At 42.3% G+C, this 23,270-nt stretch overlaps 1 protein-coding gene and 1 long non-coding RNA gene across 2 annotated transcripts; one reads left to right on the top strand and one right to left on the bottom strand.

Moving 5' to 3' along the window:
• Window positions 1-2,537: 2,537 nt before the first annotated feature.
• Window positions 2,538-22,608, top strand: vps37d (VPS37D subunit of ESCRT-I). The gene is made up of 4 exons (XM_076102401.1): window positions 2,538-2,736; window positions 6,724-6,895; window positions 17,481-17,563; window positions 22,051-22,608. Exons 1-4 carry the CDS (start codon window positions 2,614-2,616, stop codon window positions 22,606-22,608), a joined length of 936 nt encoding a protein of 311 aa, XP_075958516.1. The 5' UTR covers window positions 2,538-2,613.
• LOC142960535 (uncharacterized) lies at window positions 5,803-7,194 on the bottom strand. The gene is made up of 3 exons (XR_012956335.1): window positions 7,115-7,194; window positions 6,654-6,872; window positions 5,803-6,295 (listed from the first exon to the last, which is right to left on the bottom strand). It is a non-coding gene; the product is annotated as an uncharacterized LOC142960535 (long non-coding RNA).
• Window positions 22,609-23,270: the final 662 nt, after the last annotated feature.

Here is a 23,270-nt window from a genome sequence, read left to right as displayed (position 1 = left end):
AAGGGGCAAAAATCAACTAAAAAAAAAAAAGTAATTTGGTCTCCATTTATGAAAAAGCTCCCACAGTTTGGTGACCTAAATACATAATCTCTCACACACTGACCACATAATAACATCCTGTCAGGCACCAGTCTCTGCCTCTCTTGGCCCTGGGAAGTTTTAATGGATATCAGTGGGTTTGGACGCCTCAGTTTAGGATTAAGTGAGCTGATGACGCTCCAAAAAGATGATGCAGGAAACAAAAATGCAGAGAGAAGACGGTGAAAGTCAGAGAAATCTCGCCAAAAAAAACCATTGAGTTCACTGAGGTTAAATAATGGTAAAATGTGACAGAAATGACTCATAATATGCACTCATAACTGTCTATACTCACTCTCAGCATGTGCTACTAAGATGCCGTTATCCACTGTGCAACTACTTGGTGGAACAATTAACAAACAATATGATAATTATTATTTCATAGCAATTATAAGCAGTTTATAAACATTTAATAAATGGGTTTTAACACATAATGTGCTTGTAATCAGATATAAGAACACTTTAAGTGTATATTTATGTGCTGTAATTACTAACAATTATAACCTCTCCTATGAAGACATATTCTACTTTATAACAACTGTGTTTCATATTGTCATTCATTATCTGTTTATAATACAGGTAGAGGTTTGATTATTGACTACATTAATAAGCACTTATATCTTCTTATAATGTGGTTATTATAAGGAGTGACCATGTTGTGAATGAATAGCTCTCTGCCTCTAAAAATGATAGTGAAGAAAAATCTGTAATTTTTCATGAGGACTATAATTTTGAAAAAATCTAAAACGGAAGTGTAGCTAGAGCTAAAGCTGCTAGCTTGAAGCAGCGAAAAGCGACAGTTGGTTTTGGGGGAAAATGAACTAATATTAGCATAAAAATAAGTATTAGATATTATTAATAGATGTGAGGATACAATACTGTTAGAAAATAGAGTGTAAAAGGAATATTGACGCCTCAAACTTTTTATTTTATGTTGAAAATCTGCAACTTTATTTACACTATTAAAGCAACAAATAACACATATGTAAACTTTAATTCAATACAACGTTAAAATTACCCTAGTGAGAAATACAAATGTGCTTTCTATTACACTTATTTCCATGTCTTATCTGTTTTTATCTTATATTATTGTTGGGTATTTTATTTTTAATTGTCTGATTTTATTTCCCTCAATGTTGTCCTGAAATGTTTTTATCCTGGTTTAACCATCAAAGGCTTTATTTAAAGTTAATTATTTACATTATTGTTCCCAAATTAGTTTGTGTTTTATTCACATTACCTAGGATTGCAGATAATTTCCTTATCGATTAATCTGCCAATTATTCATCTGTTAATCATTTTGTCAACATAATATAGTGTCCGAAAATATTGAAAACTGTCCAAAATCCAAAGAAATTCCTTTTCCAATCACATACAAGACAAACAGAAAAAGAGCAGCACATTCTTACAGCTTAACTGGAATGTTGGGGTCAAAATGTCAGTCGACTAATTGATTAATGAACTAACTGGTTTCAGCTCTAATTGCTGAGGTCACGTTTTGAAATCTGCACACAATGAAAGAAACAGGAGGTCAGTAGGGGCCCATCTGACGGGTTGATTCAGTCATGTTCACGGTAATATTATGTTTGCATGTTTGACTGTTTGCTGGCTGTAAAGTGTTGTGTATAGTTTTTAATATACCGTATAAACACTCATATCTCTTAATGGAGGGTTCTACCTATTATATCCAGATTACTCAAGTGTAAAGTGTAACCTGAAGTCCTCGTGTACACATTAAACATAATTTACTTGTATAATAGTCTTCTAAATTGTCACAATAATGGTGCTTCAAAGGTTTCTATGAGATGCACCGTGATGTAATATATAAAACATAATGAGAAGAAAATACATGAAACAATGTAGTTCCTGTTTTCAGTTATGTTTGATGATACTCGTGAAAGTGGTTATGTTAATAATCTGACTTTCCTCTCTGGGGATTGATAAAGATGTATCTTATCTTTGTGTACTTCCTTCCTCTTTTAAAATGTTTGATAAAACATTATCATATTAATAATCTTAACGGTTGTTTGAATTGTCTGCTGTCTTTTCTAATTTTCAAAATTCTTTGAGCTAGTTTTTGTTCTTTGTTTTTGTTTATTTATGGTTATAGTTTTCACATGTATTAATTTGTCTTGGTATTTTGGTGCATAACAATAAACATAGTGCGAGAAAAGAAAAAGAAAAAACAAGTAGCCAACAGCAATAATCATAAAAGAAAATCATCAGGAAATAATATAGAAAAATAGGCAAAATATGTTTGTTTTTTAATTTTAAAAAAACGGGAAATAGTAGCATTATAAATAATAGGAAAATGTAGGCTACTTGAGAAACGTGTTGAGAGCGAAATAATGTGTTTTATTTTGAAGGCGCTAACCGGAAGTGTAGCGTTTGCCGGTTGGTCTTCGTTTTGACGCTGCCGCATGCGGTGCTGATCGCATCGCATTCCAATGTGAGCGAGATGTGAACCGCCGCGCGGACTTCACGTCTCCTTAAACCGTCCTCAGACGTTATTCTAAAGGGAATAAGGAATAAAAAATGTCCACCATGAAGGAGTCGAACACGTGTCCGGACGGTTACAGGGCATTGAGCACGTGCGAGCTGAGGGACCTTTTACAAAACGACGACAAAATGGACCAAATCCTTCGACTCAATGAAAAGGTAAATCCGCTCGACATGGCTCATCGATTGTCTGCGTGGCGAGTGGTCGGATTGCTCCTAATAATTTGCGGTGAATTAATAGTTGCTTGAAACACAAAGGGGTTTTATTTGTGTGGTCTGCATAAAGAGATCGTTATATTCCTGCACAATGCTTCTTATTGTGCAGGAAGCATCATGAACGAGCCCGCTATGTGCTTACGAAGAACTCCCTTTAAAAACATGCTGCATTAAGTGTTTCTTCCTCCGTTAGAGGACCTGCACACGAGGTAGAAGATGTCTTAAATTTAAATTATACTGCTTAAGGTATGCTCTTACATTCGGCATTACTTCAGTAGTTATAGCAAGACGTATTCTAATACAATTTCAACTTCTAAAACTGGTCATCCTCAGTCCTCTTCCTGCAACAGAGACGCGGTGTGCAGAGTTAATTCTGAATAAAAGTGTAGTTCTACTGCAGCACGTTGTGTCTTGTGTGTATCTGATTAAAGCCGAATTGAGCAGTGTTCTCTTACCAATCACAAGATATATGAAGAAGAATGCTTTCATTGAGTATTAACATGGCTAAAAAAATGCAGGTTTTTAAATGAAATCCACGTGCATTCCTCTCCATGTCTGAGGCACGTTTCGGGGCCACATGATGACCTTCCTGTTGTATACTGAATCCTTCTATCTGTCTCAGACGAACACAAGGAGTACCAGTGGTTCCCCAAACTTTTCCATGGGCCCCATTTTGATTAGGTTTGCCTAGGAGGGGGTGCTCAAACAGAGAGGATAGAGCTGCATGTGTGTGTGGGAGTAACAACAGTGTGTGCGTGCAGTGAAACATGACCATCGTCATGCATGTTCTCACTGGGAGCTCACACATCTTCTCCCTTCAGTTATCTGGACGTCAGAAAGCTAAAATAAGGTCCTGTGATCACTGCTCAGAGAACACAAAAGGCAGACATTGCTCATGGGCTCCGGTTCTCCGGACGCCCAGGATGTGACATTTGAAACCTGCTGTGACTGAGCGGGGATGTGATGTGATCTCACCGAGAGGTCACACAATACCCGAGCTTCAGGGGTTTGTTTTAGCAACTAATAATAGAGCGCTTGTGTTGGTTGCAGAGGACGTTTCTCCCCCAGTGATGTCATCTACTTTACTGTACATAGAGTACACCATACATGTATATAACATGTACTATAATGTACTGTATGTTCTCATGGCTCGCTGGTTTCATGTATCTCCTCTCCATATTCATTAATCTCATGTTGATGATGAGCGTTATGTAAAGCGTCTGTGGTGATTCATGCCTGATTTGCTGAGCGTTCTGCATGTTCTCATTAATAATAACTTGAACACACAACAAGCTACAAGTCACTTCATAGTGTTTCAAGCTCAGATTCATCGTTTTCTTTGATCAGATAGTTCCAGGTTTAAACCAAATGTATCATTTTGAGGCTTTGCTCAGTTCTTGTAAGGCTGCTTGTGTTGAGACAGCATTAAAGGAATAGTTTGAGACGGTTAGATAAGAACTGGATGCAGAGGGAAACATCTGTCTTCTGAAGAACACACCAAACAAAAGCCAAAAATCGAACAACAATTATATTGTTTACAAGATTAATTTCTGATTAAAGCATGTAGCCAGAAAACAACTTAATGACCATCTGCATAACAAATTAATGCAAAACCTGCAACAACGAGCCGTAAACACAATATCTACATAATGTTGATGAACTTGTTGCCTATTTACACATCCAGCAGCTCCAGAGCAGCATTATGTTTCTGTCCAATATTCACTCTTCTTCTGTGTGACATGTGACTCTTCTGCTGCTAAAGGCTCCACTAAGTTGAGGAGTTTATGTCGTTTAATGCTGAGCAGGTTGTGCAAAGATTCAGACACCTTTCACACATCTCATAGCTGTGTGATCGGATCAAAATATTGATCACAGCTAAAAGAGAGCGCTGTCCCGCAGGCTCATGAATAATTCCCTTTCATGGAAAAAGACTTGAGCCACCCGTCAATCTCCACCTCGGACCGAATGTTCACTTGATGGCCTCGGCCCGCAGGAGCCTGATGAAGCTGGAGCCTCGTTCGGGGTGAGACAGGAACTCTTTGGTGCTTTTCTTGTGGTCAGACGTGTTGAAACCACAGAAAGAGACGAGCCAAAAGCAGGAAGTGGAGCCGCCGTTCTGACCATTTAGAAGCCAGCGGGACCGATGATGGAGCTGTGCGTCCGTGTGTTCTTTCCTCTCGCTGGGGAACGTTTTTAAGAATGAACAGCGGTGTCGTAGTGTCTCCTTCACTGCACTCAGGCGGGCCTTTTCTTTTTTACTACACGGCACATTCTGCACATTCCTCTCTGAACTTGGGACTCGTGCATCCTTTTGATGACCCGTAAAATGTGAGACAGATGCACCGCGCAGCAGCGGACCGGCACGAAAACGGCCTTCGGGCTCTAAAGTGACTTGACTGTTGAAAGAGAAGCAATCGAGCAGGAACAGAAGCCGCAGGAATGCTTCGACTTGACGGGGCAGTGAGAGAGGATTCACACTCACAAAGTGTCTTTGTGTCGGCGTCTGAGACACAGGCGGGCTTCTTTACAGCTTCAAGGGAGTGGCATTCATTTGAATAATTTATAGCTTTCTTATGGTCTAGTGACGGCGATTACCCAGCCCCCCCCCCCCCCCCCCCCCCACCATTTACACATGACAGACCCAGACCATCATCTCTCAGTCACCCAACAGCATGTTTAACATCTAGAAATGTCACCTTTGACATAAATAACTTACTCTAGTAAGTATTACAGGCGTATTAAATGACCATGCCAGTATTTCAGTGGCGGTACTTAATTATAAGTACTAGTACAGCAGTATTACTCCATTACAAGTCCTGCATAAGTAGAAGTCCAGAAGTAGACCATAAGAAGCAAAATACTCTTAAAGTACCAAGTGTTAAAGTACTCTATCTGCAGAAAGATGACCCCCTTAAAGAATATGTTATATTGTTCGCCTTAGTTTTGACATTTCTGGCTCTCAAAATCATCATTCTCAAGCTCAACAACACGAATGCTCAGAGGATTTTATTCCAATATACTTTGATTTGATTTGTCAGACAAAAATAATTCCAGTTTTCAAAAGTGACCTACTTTTAAAAGTGTGAACATGACAGGCGGCGGTTGATATGAGAGATACGGTGTCAGCTTCTACAGTTTGATGTCTCATGTTTGTTGGACTACTGTAATAATATAAGGGGACAGGTGGGCTGAGGAGAGTCTGTCAGCGACTTCCTCTCGGGGGTGATTCAGGTTTGTGTGAACTCAAACTGTAGTGGGTCTGTTTCTGTATTGTGTTGAAACAAGAACCACTGCTACTGTCTTCCAGCAGTTTATTGCAAGGCACCAACATCACCCTCCTGCGACTGTAGAGACCCTAAACATCCGCAGGGTCTCTCCTGCATGAATGTCCTCTGCACGTCTATAACAACCACGAACAGTCCAGAGCTCGATATGACGTCTTCAAATGTCTTGTTTTGTCCGTTAAACGGTCCAAACAAAGAGATGTTCTAGTTCCAAGGATCTAAAGGAGAATAAATCAACAAGTCCTCACACCTATTTGCTTGAAAAATTAGTTAAAACATTGATTCAATATCAAAATAGTTGCAAATGAGCTCTAATATAAAGCAAATGTAGAATACTGAAAATAAAAAATGCTAACTTAAGTACACATATAGTGTCAGATCAACACGGTCTAAATCACCTCTTATAACGCATTACCTTCTGTAGAAAAGTGTATGAATTCTATATTAAAACATATATTCCCCAAAAATTATATTAGCAAGATTGTGGTGTATGTATAATGCAGTTAACACACATCCTTCAAAATAAAAGCCTAATCCACATATACGTTAGAAGGATTTATAACGTCCTGTACATACTTTAGGGTAACACTGCTACACATGCGCGATAGACGAATCCGACACTCGTTGACTTTGTACTTCTGTTCAGTTCCAGGAGCTCCAAGTGGACCGGGAGACGCTGCAGACGACCAATCGGAGCCTAGCCGAGGACAGCCTCGCCCGGCGACCCCGCCTTTGCAACGGCAAACTCCAACTGGCGGAGAAATACCGGGAACTGTCCAACCTGGCAACCGCGTGCTGGGAAAAACGGAGTCAGCTTGGTGAGTTTGACCCAGCGTCAAGAGGAGTGTGTGGTTGTGAAGACGAGGTCAATGGTTGTGTAAATGTGGCCTTGCTAAGTGAAAGTGAAAGCTACATGTTTCTGTTCCTAAATGACCGTAAACAGCTGACTATTGTCCTTATTTACTTAAACTTTTAACCGGACGTCAGTGAAAACAAACCAAAAGACGAAATCAGGGAAAAGGTTGCGTCCTGCTCACCACTTCAGGGTAAAACTCATCATGACGTTCCACACTGGCTCCTCGTCGTCTCACCTTGCAGTTGCAGTCAAACCGCCTCAACCGCACGCTTTATTTTGAAAACATTCAATCACTCTTGACTCGCTGTGACACTGTGGCGGGTGCTGAGAATAAGGGACGCCTCACATCAGAGTACGATGGGGAGAAAAAGCTTCAGAGCGTCAGCGAGAGTTTTTCAGTCATGGGAACGAAATGGAGCATATCAAAATGCCAGCAGGAAGCTTGCAGCAGTTGTCAAGGAATTTTCTGTGGTGAAAGAGGGGCCTTGTCTTTGTTCAGGGGGCAAGTCATGCTTTCTGACGGGGCAGCACCAGAGGATGTCTTCTTAAGCCTTTAGCCCTAAATTTTAAGCCTCTCGGGGGGGGCAAGCTTTAGAAAATTCCTTCGTGTACAGAGCCGAGAGCAGGTGATAAAATAAATCCCGCTGCATTAATTACCAGAGGTAACGTCAACTGCTACTTCTTCATGACTGTTATGAGTGTGAGCTTCTTTGGCCCAGTTCTTGGTTCACTGTAGTGAAAAGACTTTGTGCCTCAGCTGCCAGCCGGTGATGGAAGTTGGGTGGAATGTTAAACTTCCTGTCGATGTGTGCGAGCATTACACAGATGCTTGTCCCACCTCCCCAGCAAAGCAGGATGGGTGGGGGTCCGTCCTTCCTTTTGCAAAGCATCTGATTCTCATTTGCTGCAACAAGGGAGGAGGAGAGGAGGAGGGGAGGGGGGAACAAAAGAGATGAATGAGGAGGCGCAGCAGAGACAAACTGCGGAGTGGATCGGAAGAGACGTTGATCTGTGATCAGAGGTTGTTGTTGAGAGGTGGAGTGTTTCCTCACCGTCTATAGTTACAGACAGCTTCTCACCACTATTATTAGCATCTATTTCCCTCTGGCTTCTTTCTGCTGCTAGCCGTGTTGCTAATCACCGGCACTGACGTAAAGGATAAAGATCCCTTCACACCAGGCGGCAACCTCCGGTTCTGACGAGTGAAGCCAAAGCTTCATGTCTTAAAGCTGCATTCTCTCTAGTGTCCACCAGGGGGCGGCGACTCTGGTTGTATAGAAGTCTATGAGAAAATGACTCTACTTCTCTCTTGATTTATTACCTCAGTAAACATTGTAAACATGAGTTTATGGTCTCAATCTCTAGTTTCAAGTCTTCTTCAATACAGCATGATGTTCATTTAGTACATTATGGTCCATTTAGAGTCAAACAGACCACAAAGCAGGGGATGCTTTAGGGCGGGGCTACACAGTGATTGACAGGTCTCTACCAGAGACGTATACGTTGTCACTACGTCACTCCTGCACAGTCCTAATATGGTCACTTCCATTCATTGGTTACCAAAAAAACAACATGGCGATGTACGTAATCCAAGACTGCGACATGTCTGTGACCCTGTCCTTTTAAAGCAACGCAACCCCGTTTCCTGAAAAGATATATACTCCTAATTTGTTGTTGCTGCCAGCATTGTTTTTTGCAACGTTTTGTAGAAGGGAGGTGCCTGGTGGGCTCACAAAGTGGAGGACTTTGGCGCCTGAGTGTGGTTAGGTTTAGGCAACAACAGCACTTTGGTATTCAGGGAGAGATTGTGGTTTTGGTTAAATGTTAATTAAGTTGGTTTTGTGCTTCAAGTCGCTGTTTCGCTTGTCAATACCAAACCAAAACCATGATGTGAAGAGAGATAAGAAAGAGAGGATATTGTAGAATAAAAAAAGATAGAAGTTGTCAGTGAACATTTTGTGACTTCTTCAAGAAGTAGTATTAGAATAAATCCCTCAAGATAAAAAGCAATATTAGGTATGTGTTTATTTAGCCTCAGGCCTGTTTTTGATGTTTAAACGGGTCACATGTTGACAGCTTCAGATCAACAGGAGATATTTTAGGTACAGCGACGGTGCTATTTTAAACATCGGCACACAGTGTCAGATATGGTGTCACTGAGTATGAATCAAAGAGTACGAGCTCCTGTCTGCACTGATACAGTTAGAAGTACACGTTAAAAACGGTTAAGAATTCAGGTATTTCAGGTGACGAACCAGAACGCACTGCAGCCACAACACAGAGTAACTTTTGTGTTTTTATGTCCTCAAACACTGGAACGCGTCAGTGGCTAGTTTGCTGTGTTCATGTGTCCATGCATGTTGAAGGGGTTCGTATGGGGCTGTTGTACGAACAGAACTCTGGATATAAAGAGTTTGGATTGTTGTTTCCAACCAAAAATAAGTTTGTTTGTCCGCTCCAACGTGAGCCACAAACGTTAGCATGACTAGCCAACTAGCTTATGACCCACAGTCAGAGCTTCTTATTACGTACAAGACAAGAGTCGTTTCATATACAACATTATTTTGTAGGGTTATTGGTTGTGTTAAAAAAAAAGCTTTGTTCACACGACTAACTCATCCATTCTGAAGTATTAATGAAGTGTATTTAAACCTTTGAAGGTGGACTTTGAAGACCATTTTGTCGCCATTGAATGTTTCCAGCAGTTTGACTCCTCCAGTCGACTAGACGGCACCTTTTGTCTCTTACAATTCTTCTTGTGTCTCCTGTACTTCGTGTGCCAATCCGTGCTTTACATTAAGAGAGTGCAGACGTGACGTTCTTGTGACAACAAAATAAGTGAAATATAATATCAAATCTAACTTAAACCCAAGACCACCCAGTAAACCCTGCACGCTCTCACCAGTTCAGAACGAGTGGAGGTCAACACGTTCATCCTGCAGGTCTGTACTCGCTGAGTCTTATTTCCGTTCTTGTATCTGTGATGCTGGGTGTGGTCATCAAAGTGGGATTACGGGCTTGTTTGTTTCCTTCAAAGCAGAACTGAATGAATGTGAACTGTGAGACGAGACTTTTATGTCTTCACTTCCTCTGGAAACCCAGCTGACTTGTGCAGCCAGAGAACGGAGTTCATATGCTGTCGAGTAACAAAGCTCTTTTGTTTGAGACTTTCCATATTCACATCTGAGTGAAAGCATTTTACTCAAGTCACTTGTGGGTTTGAAGGATGTAAAAGATCTGAATGTGTCTTTGGAGATATTTTAGATATATTTTACGAGGTGGTCGGGTCAGATTCACGTTTACGGTAAAGCTGTCAGACAAAGCACAGCGGCCAAGTTCCTGTCTTCTACCTTAAAAACCCGGCGGTTTGATACCCGGTAGAGGCAGTTTCAGCTTGGTTGTGTACTCTAACGTAAAGCTGCCAAGTGTTGATTTCTATATGTAATATCTGTGATATTTACATTAGTCAGAAACATCTCTTTGTGGTCTACATAGTTTAAAACTAAATATGATGCATCTTTAATGTTTGTTCTACATTATTTGAATATGTTAAGATAATGCAGTTTCTTCTTGTTCGGAGCCTCCTGAGTTTCTCAGTTAAAAGTAAATTTCTAAAGAGCAAAATTGACAATTTTAACTATGTTTTCTAAGATATTTCATTTGCGGTTTCATTACTCATTTAATCAATCACAACCACTTTGTAGGTTATATTATGTTAATGATAATAATAAACTGATAAGTAACATCTGCACTGTAGCTGCTTAAGCTAACGTTAACCTCACATGCTGAGAGGACGAGCTGCTTCACAGTACGGCTGCTCGATTCATCCACATTTCAAGAAAATCAAACTCTTAATTTAGCCTGGAGTAGTAATTGTAATATTTGGAGTAATATTTGTTTTAGGTGGATGTGTGTATAAAATTCCATTAAAAATGAAATATCATGGTCCTGGCCTTCACGTTATATTTTACAGACTTAAGAAAACATCTTTGTTAAGTTCAGATCTCCACAAAAACCATAATCATGTTTTTCAATGAAAATGAGAAAAGTAAAATGTATCTTTCCCTCTAATGTTGCAAATCTTATCGCAATATCGGTAAAAATAATCATTTTTTCAAATTCGTTGAGCTCTACTTCACAGCCCTGAATCCTGGAGGTCCAGATTCTCTCTTTGTCAAAACCATCTCTGGTCAAGTGTGAATAGTGGAGACAGCGGCACACAGACGGCATATTAAAGAGGAACCAAAACCCAGAGTTCTGGCTCAAGTGCCTCTTCTCTGTGAACGTAAAATGAATGCCTCTAGAACGTGAAAAAAAGCATCAACACTGGACCTGAATCTACCAACAACACTACTATACATACCCATATATACAGTATATTACCGGCTAGAATAAACCAGAGTTATGTAACTTACTTCAGCTTGTCAACACACTTTTAATCACGTAAGTCGCAATTTAAAGTCTTGCCGATTTTAACTGCTCCACTCTTTCTCAAACAACAATTTTGTAATAAAAATAATTTAATTATTCCGTCCCAGTCACACTGATGCCATTTGACCTGGTTTGTTAGGACACTTGCACAGTGGGGGGGGGGGGGGGATTTGATTTAGAGGGAAAGCGTGAAACTCCAACCCCCCAAAGCAGCAATGGAGTTAGCAGTGACATGGATGAAAGACTGCAGTGACTTTCCACTTGGGAATATAAAAAAAATCGATTGAATATCAAGCTGTCAGAGTAGCTCTTCCCCCTCGTAGGAACATGGGTTCTGGCATCAGACGGCTGTCTCAAAGCCAGAACATTTATCCCACGACCAGGACTGAAGAGGCCAAGGAGAGATCATCAAGCCTCAACTCGAACAACGGAGGGAATAAAAGAAGTCATGGAACTTGAAAGTGTTCCTCTCGGCTTTGTTTATAGCTGTGAAGCCGTTATCACACGCTGTGTGTTGGGTGTAACACAAAGCCTCTCAGGTCTGCTGTGACGCTGTGTCAGCGGAGGACAAACTCGCCGCGGGGGTGTTTAATTCACTGCTGACATCGCTGGCTAATTTTCAAGCCTCCGATACATCCGCGCCCTGCAAGGCCCCATCTGTAATACCATGACCTATTTGTGTGTAATCAGCAGCGGAACGCTGGGCTGGCACGTTAAACTACATTTTATTCACTTGATTTCTCAAAAAGCCACTCGGTACTGTAGAGCTAGCAGCTTGTTTTTATAATTTGTGTGTGTATTACCATCGACCCGTGGCTTCTCCGTGTTGTTTTCCAGCTGGCGCTCCAGCAGTCGGTCGCATTGATATCTCTCGAAGCCTTTGATCGACCGGAGACGATGTTGGTGGCGGGTCAGGCGTGAAACGTGGAAATCTGTTGTCGCTTAAGGGGCGAGAGATAAAAGCCATCGTGCACTGATATTTTACTGACATTTCGGATCATTCCTGGTTTGCATTTCACCAGACCGGCGCACAAGCATGTAAAAAGTCTCTCATGTCACAGCTGTCTCCATGATAAATGCTTCACTTTCATGTGATCGATCTGCATGCTGCACGAAAAACATCATGATCTGCAATAATGGACGAATGTCTTCAATGTAACTTAAGTGTTGAAGTGAAACACTCTCCTACGAGTAGATGTGTTTAATCTGATTAAAGCAGGACAGTCTGCATCTATCTCTGAATGAACGAGTGCTTCTCACTGCATCTGTTGTCCACAGCTGATTTCTACTGTATGAAAACAACAGAGCAGATGTGTCCATAAGCCTGTTAGAGGTTGGAGGTGCAGTGTCACAGTGTAATGCCATTCCGCTCAACCATCCGCTGTGTTTACCTTCATTAAATCACATGCAAACGACACCAAACTGCTACACACACACACACACACACACCAGACTGGTCCATTATTGTAACTCACTGTCCTGCTTGTTTAAGCGGAAGACATTTGATTAGCGGAGCTCGTCGCACGCTGTGTTTTTATTCTTGAAAGACTGTTGCACCACATCGGTTACGATGTGATGACAGACAAAAGAATTACAACTGAAATAGCAGCGTTTGATGCGATCACATTTTCAATCGTCGCTATACTAATTCAATTCTGCCTCTGGCTGCAGGATTTGTGCTGCTGTGTGTTCACGTCATGTCGCTCTGCACCAGCCAGACAACGACAACATGATTTACTGGTGTAGTCCTTTCTTCATTTGTCGATCCTCACTGTAGTTTAGCACAACGTGCTCAGAGCTATGAGACCAGCGATGACTGGCTGAGAGTGTAATTATTAATCACCACACCCTCCGATCAATATTCCAATAGGGCCCTGTGTGCTGGCCAATGGCTATGCGTGGTTGTTGGATTACTTGAAGGCCTTAAGTCAACCTCAGCATCCCATCATGACATGAAACTAAGGCGACACACATTCACACGCATAGGTTTCCGTTAAAAAACAGGGTTTTAAAAAAGAAAGCGATCTACGTCTACACGGACGTTTCAGCATCGTTCTCTAAATGATTCCCGTTCATACTAGCACGCCTGAAAATGAATAAAACATGATTATTCACCGACACAAGGCATCCGGGTGCCGGTGTAAACAGCAAATATTATAGTATTAAAGTACTCTTTAATAATAAAAAGGTTGTGCTTGATGCTTAAGATCTTCCTCTATAAACTGAGACGGACACATTTTGTTGGAAAAAAAAACAAGTTTTATTCTTCAAACTTAGAGCCAGACCTGCAGCCTTGTAACTATCTCTCTCACATCAAATGCACTTTAAAAATGAACACTTACAAATCAAGGTTTACCAGATTATGGGTGAATAAATATGAATATATAATAATATTATGTAATAATAAAACGTTGTCATTCGTTTCCTCGGTTTCGTTGTCTGTTCTCACTCGTCGCTCTGCCGGTGGCTGGAGGTCTCTGTCGTACTGCAGAGCGTTTACGCTTTTGTTCGTTTACGGTTTCTTTGTGGACGTCACAGTAGTTGTACAGAACAAAATAAACATTAAGAAGAAAAGGAAAGTCCTCCATTTTGTGTCCATCGCCCTCCTCAAAGCTGGAAAACCGTGACTTCAACCGTCCACTCGTCACCTTTGATAGTTGTTATTTATAGTATTTATGCTTTTTGGGACCAAATCACAGCAAAAACTCGAGTGATTACAAGAAGTAGCAGAGCCTCTATCTGCCGTCAGACAGTTGAATACTTCCTGTACTCTATCTCAGAGTTTACCGGAGGCCTCCGCTAGCTTCAGCATTGGTCTATTAACACGTTGACATCAGCTGTTTGCAGAGAGGTTGCTGCTCAGCAACTGTCACATCGATCAGTGTTTCTAGCAGGACGAGTCCTCCGAGAACACGGTGGAGGTCTGGATTCAGACGGCTGCAGAGGATGTTAATGCTGACTCTAAAACCTGACCTCACTGCACGTCTCGACAGTCGAGGCTCGAGGGGAACTGGTGCCTGACGGCCGATCCGGTTTGGCTTGTTTTGGGAACATGGCTCTTCAGCTTTTAATGACTCCAGTCCATGATTAATAAAACGTGTTTGATTTGTTTGGTCCAGTCTGAGATTCAGATTCAACAGAAACACTTTCTACGTTATGACAGCTGATAATCCTCAGAAGACAGATTTCATGAGGACTATTTCTTCAGTAGAAAGTAGTTCCGTAACTAAAACTATCTGCCTTCATAGGAGAATGTGTTTTCCATAGTTTCTGACCCTTTTAACAGCGAGGCGATGTCAGTTGATCCATCTGTCCGTCCGCTTGTTCCCAGAATATAATTCAGAATAGTTTTGGTTTTATCTTGTGCCTCCATCAAGTCAGAAATCTCCCCAGACGAGCGCTCTGGTCCCTGGCAGAGTAACTCCGTGTTTGAATGGAATTAGCTGCAGATATCATTGACCCCAGTGGAAAAATAATCCGTCAGTTTGTCGTTTGTTCCATCCAAATAGTTTTCTATCGTGGCATGTAATAACCATTGAAGCTTCAAGGGGCCACCAGAGGGGCTTCACACTTTCAGCCTTGTCGATTAAAACAAGGAAGTACGTGACATCTATTTCCTTGATTAATTATTAGTGATTGATTTAAAAATCTGGTCTCTGAAAAGTCAGAAAAATGTGATGAATCATAAAATTCCACAACATGTTAAGAAGTATCTTCATGTCTAGTTTACATTACATGACTTTAGCCCTGATTCTTCTTCTTGCGGCTGTTTTTTGGAGCTTCCCCGTCGGAATCTCCAGATCAGAGGCAAATCCTCGATGCGAGCCAAGAGAGAGATGCAGGCTAGATAAATGTATCGGCCAATCAGAGCCTGAGACACATGGTTATTAACATGGTGGAGGCCTTCAACTGTGTGAGTTATGTGGTGCATTTACAACATGGACCTAAATTGTTGTTGTTGCACCGAGGGTGTTGGATGTTTTCATGAATAAACATAACAAGGGACTGATACTAGTTCATACTCGTGTGAACAGTACAGCGATCTGACCACTGGGAAAGTTGTGTAGTGTGAACAGTACAGCGATGTCCATGACTCCTCATCATCTCATGTTTGCTCCCAGACGAAACGTGGTTCTCCATCACTGACACCATATTCACTTGATTGAGTGCAGCTCTATAGGCTGCGCTGGCCTCCAGCCCCCCTCCCTCTCAAATGTAGGTCACATACAGCTGCTGTATGAGTATTTGTTTGCCTGGCTGTCACCTCTCATTACACCCCCATCTCCCCACATTTGCCGTGTCGGGGGTTCACGAAAGAGGCCATTCCTTAATGCATGCTTGCATTAAGGAATGCATTCTCCTTGTTCACACAATGACGGCCAGAATGCGGAGATGTAACGCGGAGCGATGGATTATTAATGCAGAGGTGGACGGCGTTTATAGGAAGCAGAACGTTGCTGTGAAGGTTTGTCGAAGACGCAATGTTTTCTGCTTAGAAATACATTTAAAGAGAATCAGCCTGCACACAATGCCCCCCCCCCCCCCCCCCCCCCCCCCCCCCAGAGGCTTTAGAGTTATTAGAGTCATTACTGTGGCCTTTTTTTGCCCCTCAGTCTGCACTGAACACGGTCACAGCATCTCTTGGAGGGACAAGACACACTTTGCAGTCAGCTGGGTCAAGCTTGTTCATAATGATGAGCGACCGAGATCCCCAGGAGGTGAGCACATGCTGCGTACGTGCTGCACTGATACATATTTATTAACCGGGCTGTGTGGCCTCCACGAGGCGTTAGTGGGGCCTCCTGTATGTACGCAAGTGTGTTTAGTTTAGTTTGTTTCATGATAAAAATAAGCGAATTCAAACGCTGGTCTACGGCACGAAGCCTGTTTGTTTAAGACGAGATAAGATCCGCCTTCTATTGAGCCCCTGAGGGGGAAACTCAGTTGTTGCAGCTGTACAGAAAGTACAGATAGAGAAGTGGAAAAATAGATAATAAGAGGTAGATACAACCATACAAGAGCACTTTAAGAGCCTATATTTATTTATATAGGCTATAAAACTTAAAAACGTGAGTATTCCTAAGTAAGTTTTGGGGTTATAAGAAGCGTCTTTTAGTGATATCCTCAGGAACTAAAAGTCGCACTAAGTATCCTCAATCGTACATCTCTAACAATTTCATTATCAACAAAGGTTTGTTTTAATTAAACTTCATTCATCTGCTTCCAAAGTATCCTAAAGTAACAGTTGTTAATATATTTCAAAGCTCTCAGGATTTTCCTTCATTTTCTTTTGCAGCTCGGGTCACATTGTTGTAGTTTCGGCCTCCGTTCCTGTCGGTAGTGTCAACATTGAGCTCTGGGAACATGCTGATATTGCAAAAAGATGCTCAGACAGGTGAGACATTACCGAGTCTCCTGACAGTTTGCTGAACTCATGCATCACAACAACTAAACCACTTCCTGTCACCTCCTAGCTTTATCTTGATATAAAGGAGATACGAGCTGGTGTTGAATGTTCTGCGGCTGATTACAGTCGCTGTGGTTTTGTCAGCTGCTCGCTTCCATCGTTTTTGATGAGGCTCCTTGCATTTTTTATTGTATTGACATGAACATAAATAATTCAGACGTGGTTATCTGCGTGGAACACGGAGCGCTGAGCTCTCGGGCATATTTGATGAGGCTTGATGTCAAAGGAGCGCTCGGATAATTAATCGTTTGTTTTAGTTTTATAGATCTATTGACTGCAAACAGGGAAAAAAACCGAAGTGGTGCATCTGAGAAAGTAATGTGAGTAGATGGCAAAAATGAGACTTCGAAGTGGGTTTCAGTTTCGTGGTCACACCAAACTAAGACCAGCGTCTCAAAATCACCAAAAGTTGAATATTTACAGCCGTTTTTTTCCTTATTTCAAGCCAACTACTGTCCACAGCATCACCACCATCTCCTCGTCAGCACAAACCCTCGAGGCTCTTTGTGATTTGGAAAATAATTTTCTCTGCTGTGGTTTTCTTGGTTGCTGGATTCTTCCTCCATCTCGTACCCCTATCTTCCTCTCTCTCTCTCTCTCTCTCTCTCTCCACAATGCATCAGCGGTGTCTCTCTCTCTGTCGTTGCAGAGGCTCACGGTGAGAAGCACAGCCTGCAGACGGCACAGAACCTCCTGCAGGAGGAGGTGGCTCGTGCCGAGGAGCATTCAGAGGTAAGAGAAACTAAAATCCTCTCTTTTTTCTTGTGAGAATCAGACACAGTCTTGCGTCACTTTGGCAGAGCACGGTTGTGGAGGATTCTTGAAAAGCCTGCCGTCAAGCTGACAGCCCACCCACTTCTGAGCAATGTGATCTCTAAAGACACGACGCATGTACGTACAGTGAGCTTGTGAGAGCTGCTAAACCCACTCCCACCACGGCAGCCTGCAGGAATCCCTCCACACGCTGCACATGTGTTCTGACAGTCCTGCATTCAGATTCTACAGGTTTGAGGCTTTCTGATGATTTATCTCGGGGACAAGGCGGCATTAGTTCAGGCAAAATGTTCAGGATACACTCTTAAAAAATAGAAATGCAATGGCGGACTCCACCACTGACAACGTAAACCAGTATATAAAGAGGAAACCGATGAGCTGAAATACATTTAACGGCTAGAATATATAGAATACATCCAAACACGGGTATTTAAACAGCTTAGAAACATCGCTGCAAGTGTAAACATTGTTCAGCTTTGATGCTAAACATTTATCTGGCAGCAGTGATTCACTTTGTGTCTCCCACCGGCTCAGCTGTCAATCAAACACACACAAAGTCCTGCCCACTCAGAGCCTTGGAGGCAAAGGAGCTTTTCTGATGTTTCTCCTAAGATCTTTTCTTTCATTCAGTATTATAAAAATTCAATCCATTTCAAAAATAACCCTCGATTAATAATAAAGGATTTTTGTGGTTCCACCTTATGTATGCACACTGTGTGCATTGCACTGTGTAAACACATGAAAGTAGACCTGAGGAAGGTCCTTGTTGGAATAAAACGGTTATCTTTGGTTTGCATTTCATACAAAATACCCTGCAGGTTTACAGTAGTTCTTAACGATCACGATGCATTAACAAGTGGTCCTGTTTCAGTCCTGCATGTTGTCTTGGCCTCCATCAGGACCGCGAGGGACTCTGATTCACAGAAGAAGCCCACACTGCTGCTCCGGGCTCTGCACACCTCCCCCACCTCACCCGCCTCCGATCAATACCTCCGTGACTCATTATAGCCGCTGTCCCACTGATTGATTAAGCAACACCCAGCTCATGCCAAGCAGCCCCGCACAGCCTCCGTACATTCGTTAAAGAGACGATCGTATCAGTTCACGTCTGGTCCGTTATCTTATACTTTAGATTTTCTATATAAATACACTTTAAACTATCTAACTGAGGCTCTGTGTTTTAGTCGACCTGATATCTCTCTCGTGTCTCTTCTTCTGTGACTATCTCTTCTGATCTCAGTCGTTTGAGATTCAGCCCTCAGTTGCTTCAGTGAGAAAAAAACCCGTCTTGGGGTTTTTTTGTGACAAGAAATGCAGCCGTTTCCAATCCGAAACATCTATCAGAATTTACAAAGAAGTAATCACAGCAGTGCCACCGTGACCGTGAAAATCTGGAAGAGCATGTCCTCTTCCCACGGCCTCAAAAAAATAAAATCCCTGACTGTGAAGCCGGTTTCTTCTTCTTCTTCTTCTTCTTCTTCTTCTGTTGCCTAAAGTCAAACAAGCGTCCTCGTTAGGAGGATTCCTCGTCAGGTACCAACACGAAAACAGAAATCTGGTGAAGGAAACAACCTCATCGTGTTGTCCTCGGGGCTCGTATTCAATCAATTCAAATGACCCTCCAACCTTTAAGCAGAGCTACAGCTGAGAGGAACACACACACACACACACACAACAAACCAGTTTGTGTTTCAACTCGCCGCTTCGTTCTCTCTGCTGAAGCCGTCGGTTCGATGCCAAAAGGGAACTGATGTTGTCTGAGGACTGCACTGCTGCCAACATGATGTTTTCTCTTATTGTGGTTTTTGTCGTGCACACACACGCATGTAGAGAGAAAACAACCTTCAGAAAACTGGATATCTGGATTCATACCACAGAGCGTCCACAGTTTCTGTTCTTTCTTTAATCTGATAAAGAAAACCAGTTTTCTTTGTGTTTCTATTGTGTCAAAGATCAAGTAGCGTCTAATGAAGAGATTGTAAACTGTGAGAAACTATGGAGGAGCAGAAATATAGACAAACTGTAATTAGATGTTAATAAGGAGACATTTCTGTCAGTCATAAACTAAACTAATTGCTTCTTCTGTGCAAAATGACCAAGTTTAACAACATTTTAATTTATGAATCAAAACACAATTTAAAGTACCAAAGACAAACAGACTGGGACGACCGATCAATGTGGTATTTGTTCATTTGACACACTCGGCATATTCATTTCTCAATGAATCGCTTTGTCTACAAAATATCATAATATTGTGAATAAATGCCAAAAGGCGACGTATCAAAATATTCACTTTGCTGTCAAGTTAAATAAACACTTAATGTTTGAGAAGAGAATGTTAATCAAAAGATTAATCATTTACCAAAATAGTAATCGATTAATTTACGAATCATTTTTCTTCTAGTTTGATCTTCTATTTATTCTCCTCCAGATTAATAAACGAGTGGAAATCGTCAAAAGCCAGTCGATTCACAGGATTATACTAAATATTTTAATGTTAATCAACGTCAAGACTCAGCTGTGGCTCTGTGCTTTATTAACAATTAATTTGACACACACACATTAGACGTAAAACAGATTATCGTTTACACACACACACACACACACTAAAATTAAATGAGCGTTTGCCTGTAACAGCTGTTGTATGTTGGCAATAAAGGCCAATGACATTCCCTGCAACCTGAGGTTATTTAACAGCCTCCACACCAGATGGAGTAACTCTGTCTCAGTGGGGGAAGACGCAGTGGGAAGAGACTCAATAAACCACAAACTCAACCAATCACACAGCAGGGCTGACCAGTGGACAGCGACAGTGAAGGAGGCTGTGTGAGAATAACACTGAGGCTCTGATTTAGCTTTTTAAACAGTCCTTAAGGTGCTAAATCCTAAATTGCGAGCATGTCTTTGATTGAAGGATTGTCTCCTACGGCTCTCAACATGGCGGCGGCTGAGCCTGCTACGTAAACAAAGTGGAGAGGGAGAGATGGAGAAGAGGAAATAGTGGTTTGTTGCTGTGTCAATGCTCTGAATTTAGATTTTAACAAAAGAAATCTGGTGATAATCTATATTTTTCTCAAATCTCTCCTAATAAACAGTATGGTCTGTGTATCTAAAGCCTCATTTATGCCAAAGAGCTCCATTGTTGTGCAAAAAAAACGATTAAAAAAGCGCATGAAAGAGCCGTAACGACACGTTGCTTCATTGGCTGTAGTTTATTTCGACTTAATCCCACAAACACCATCCTGCTGCCATAAATGTGTATTAATCCGCTGCTAAAAATAGTCCCCAACATGATTCGCTAAAAAAACACACAGCGGGCAGCTGTTTGAGCCTTTTTTAAAACTAAAAAGAAACTGAATATTAGTGACCTGTTTCATAGGGAGGTCAGACGGTATAAAGAGACGGACTAACACGCCTTTTAATGAGGTCTCAGTGCACTTTTCTAGATATCAGTATCTTAAACTACACTTTGTATTTGACTTTGTGAACCATATTTCAGTTGGACAGCAGGTCAGTCTGTGCACTCTGCGTCAGTCAGAGGAGAAACCAGGTTGCACGGGACATGGAGACATTTAGATCAGAAACAACGGATCAGTCCATCGACTGAAAAATCAGTAGCAACATCTATTATAATCAATGAATCCTTTAGGATGTTTCTTCAGATTAAAGACATAAAAAGAAGACATGCTGCAGGAGAATTCTTCATTATTAAGCCACAAACACAGTTTTATTTGCACAGTGAGACGAGATGATTAAACAGCGTTTCCTCACAGTATCAGTGGGTCTGACTTTTAGAAATAATAAAGCCGGAAACCGTCAAATTTGGAGCTTTGTGTCTGTTTCACCTTTAGTCTGGCTTTGCATGAAATTAACCCAAATCCATCCCTCCACACAGAGACACTTCTTCACCTGAACCAAGTCTTTTTCATACGCGACCATGAAATGTGTTTCTCTAATCCCTTTCCTCGATTATGTAAAACCTCATTTACATGACGGCAGAAAACCAACAGTATCTTTACTGTTTAAGTGCACACAAACACACATAACGCTCAATATCTTCTCTCCCAGAATGTGAAATAAAACCTTTATTTTCAGTCCCAAGGCCTGTGAAGCTCATTCAGAATTGGCTTTTAATCATTCTCCGTGGTCGGTGCAGTGATTACTTCACAAATATAACTTCTGTCCTCGTTCAGAAGAAGCTCCTCACATCCTGGGAACACACACAGACGGATCGCGAGGCTTTCAAGCGTCGCCAAAAGTAACTGTTTCATCACATTTAGTCAGCGGTGTAAAATGTACTTACAGTGAAACATTACAGCCGACACACTGTGCCAAAGTTCACGGGTAAATGAGATCCTCTTCATCCTTAGAGGAGTTTGTTTAAACGCCCCCCTCCTCCCTTTGTGTGCTGATGTGGGTTTATTTGTCTGCGCCTCGCTTCACAGGAGCTGCTGGAGAAGTTCATGGAGGGAAACGTGAGCCTGGACGAGTTCCTGGACTCCTTCCAAAGCTCCAGGAAGACGTACCACGTCCGGCGGGCTCAGGCGGAGAAGATGCAGGACGCCGCACGGGCCAAGCGGCCGCCGAGCAAAGCCAAGAAGACAGAGATGACGACGACGGCGGAGGAGAGCAAAGAGGTGAAGAAGGACTCTGAGCAGCCTCAGGAGCCTCAGAGGCCCAACGGCTTCGTAGCCCAGGGACCCCTCAGGGTGTTCCAGGTCCGCTACGGCCTCACGCCCGCCATCCTCCTCCCACATTACCCCGTCTCTCCCCCCGCCTCGGCTCCGAGCCACCAAAGTAGCACCCCGCCGCCCGAGCCCCAGCTGGGTCATCAGACCCACATCCTCGGTACCGGGAACCCGCTGCCGGGACACGGCCACCAGCCGGTCGGCCTCAGGGTCATCGGACAGTTACCGGGCGGCTGGCCGGCTCACGGGCGGCCGGTGAGAGTGCAGCAGCTTTACAGGCCGAACCCTCAACAGCCCGAACCGCCGTACCGATAAGCTCCAGGAGGAGGAGGAGGAGGAGGAGGAGGAGGAGGAGGAGGAGGAGGAAGAGGAAGAGGAGGAGGAGGAGGGAGGATGAAGGAGGATGAAGAGCCGGTTTGACAGGTCCTCTGAGACATGGAACCAAACAGTGGCTGTCACAATCACGTAAGCTAAGACTGATCCAGAGACAGGCAGCACCACAGACGTCCGTCTCTGTCCTCCATCCATGACACACACACACACACACACACACACACACACACACACACACACACACGTACGTACGTAACCAGAGCAGAGGCGGCGGGTGACTAGGACTCGGAGGAAGGACTAGGGATGGGCTCCGATAGTCATTAATAACGATTCTCTAATCAAAACCTCCTCATTTACGCGTTTGGGCTTTTTGGGTTAAAATTAAGACGTTAACGCTCCGCTTGTGTCCGACCGCCACAGTCTGAATGTGTACTAGCTAATCGAAACGCAGCATTAATGTGCATTAATTAAAGGGATTTAATTTATCAAAACTTCAAGATTTCAAGATGATGCATTTCATCAAAAGAAATGCATCATTTAATACAAACGTAATACTGTAAAAGTGGAATTTCGGCCAGGAAACGTATACATACGAGATATGAGGGTTGGTATAGATAATCTCCAATAATCTCTCATGATGGAGA

This window comes from Anarhichas minor, unplaced genomic scaffold, assembly GCF_050575085.1.
Source record: "Anarhichas minor isolate MPS153535 unplaced genomic scaffold, ASM5057508v1 ptg000027l, whole genome shotgun sequence".
In the NCBI taxonomy this organism is placed as follows: Eukaryota; Metazoa; Chordata; class Actinopteri; order Perciformes; family Anarhichadidae; genus Anarhichas; species Anarhichas minor.
This window is presented reverse-complemented; position numbering and strand designations above follow the sequence as displayed.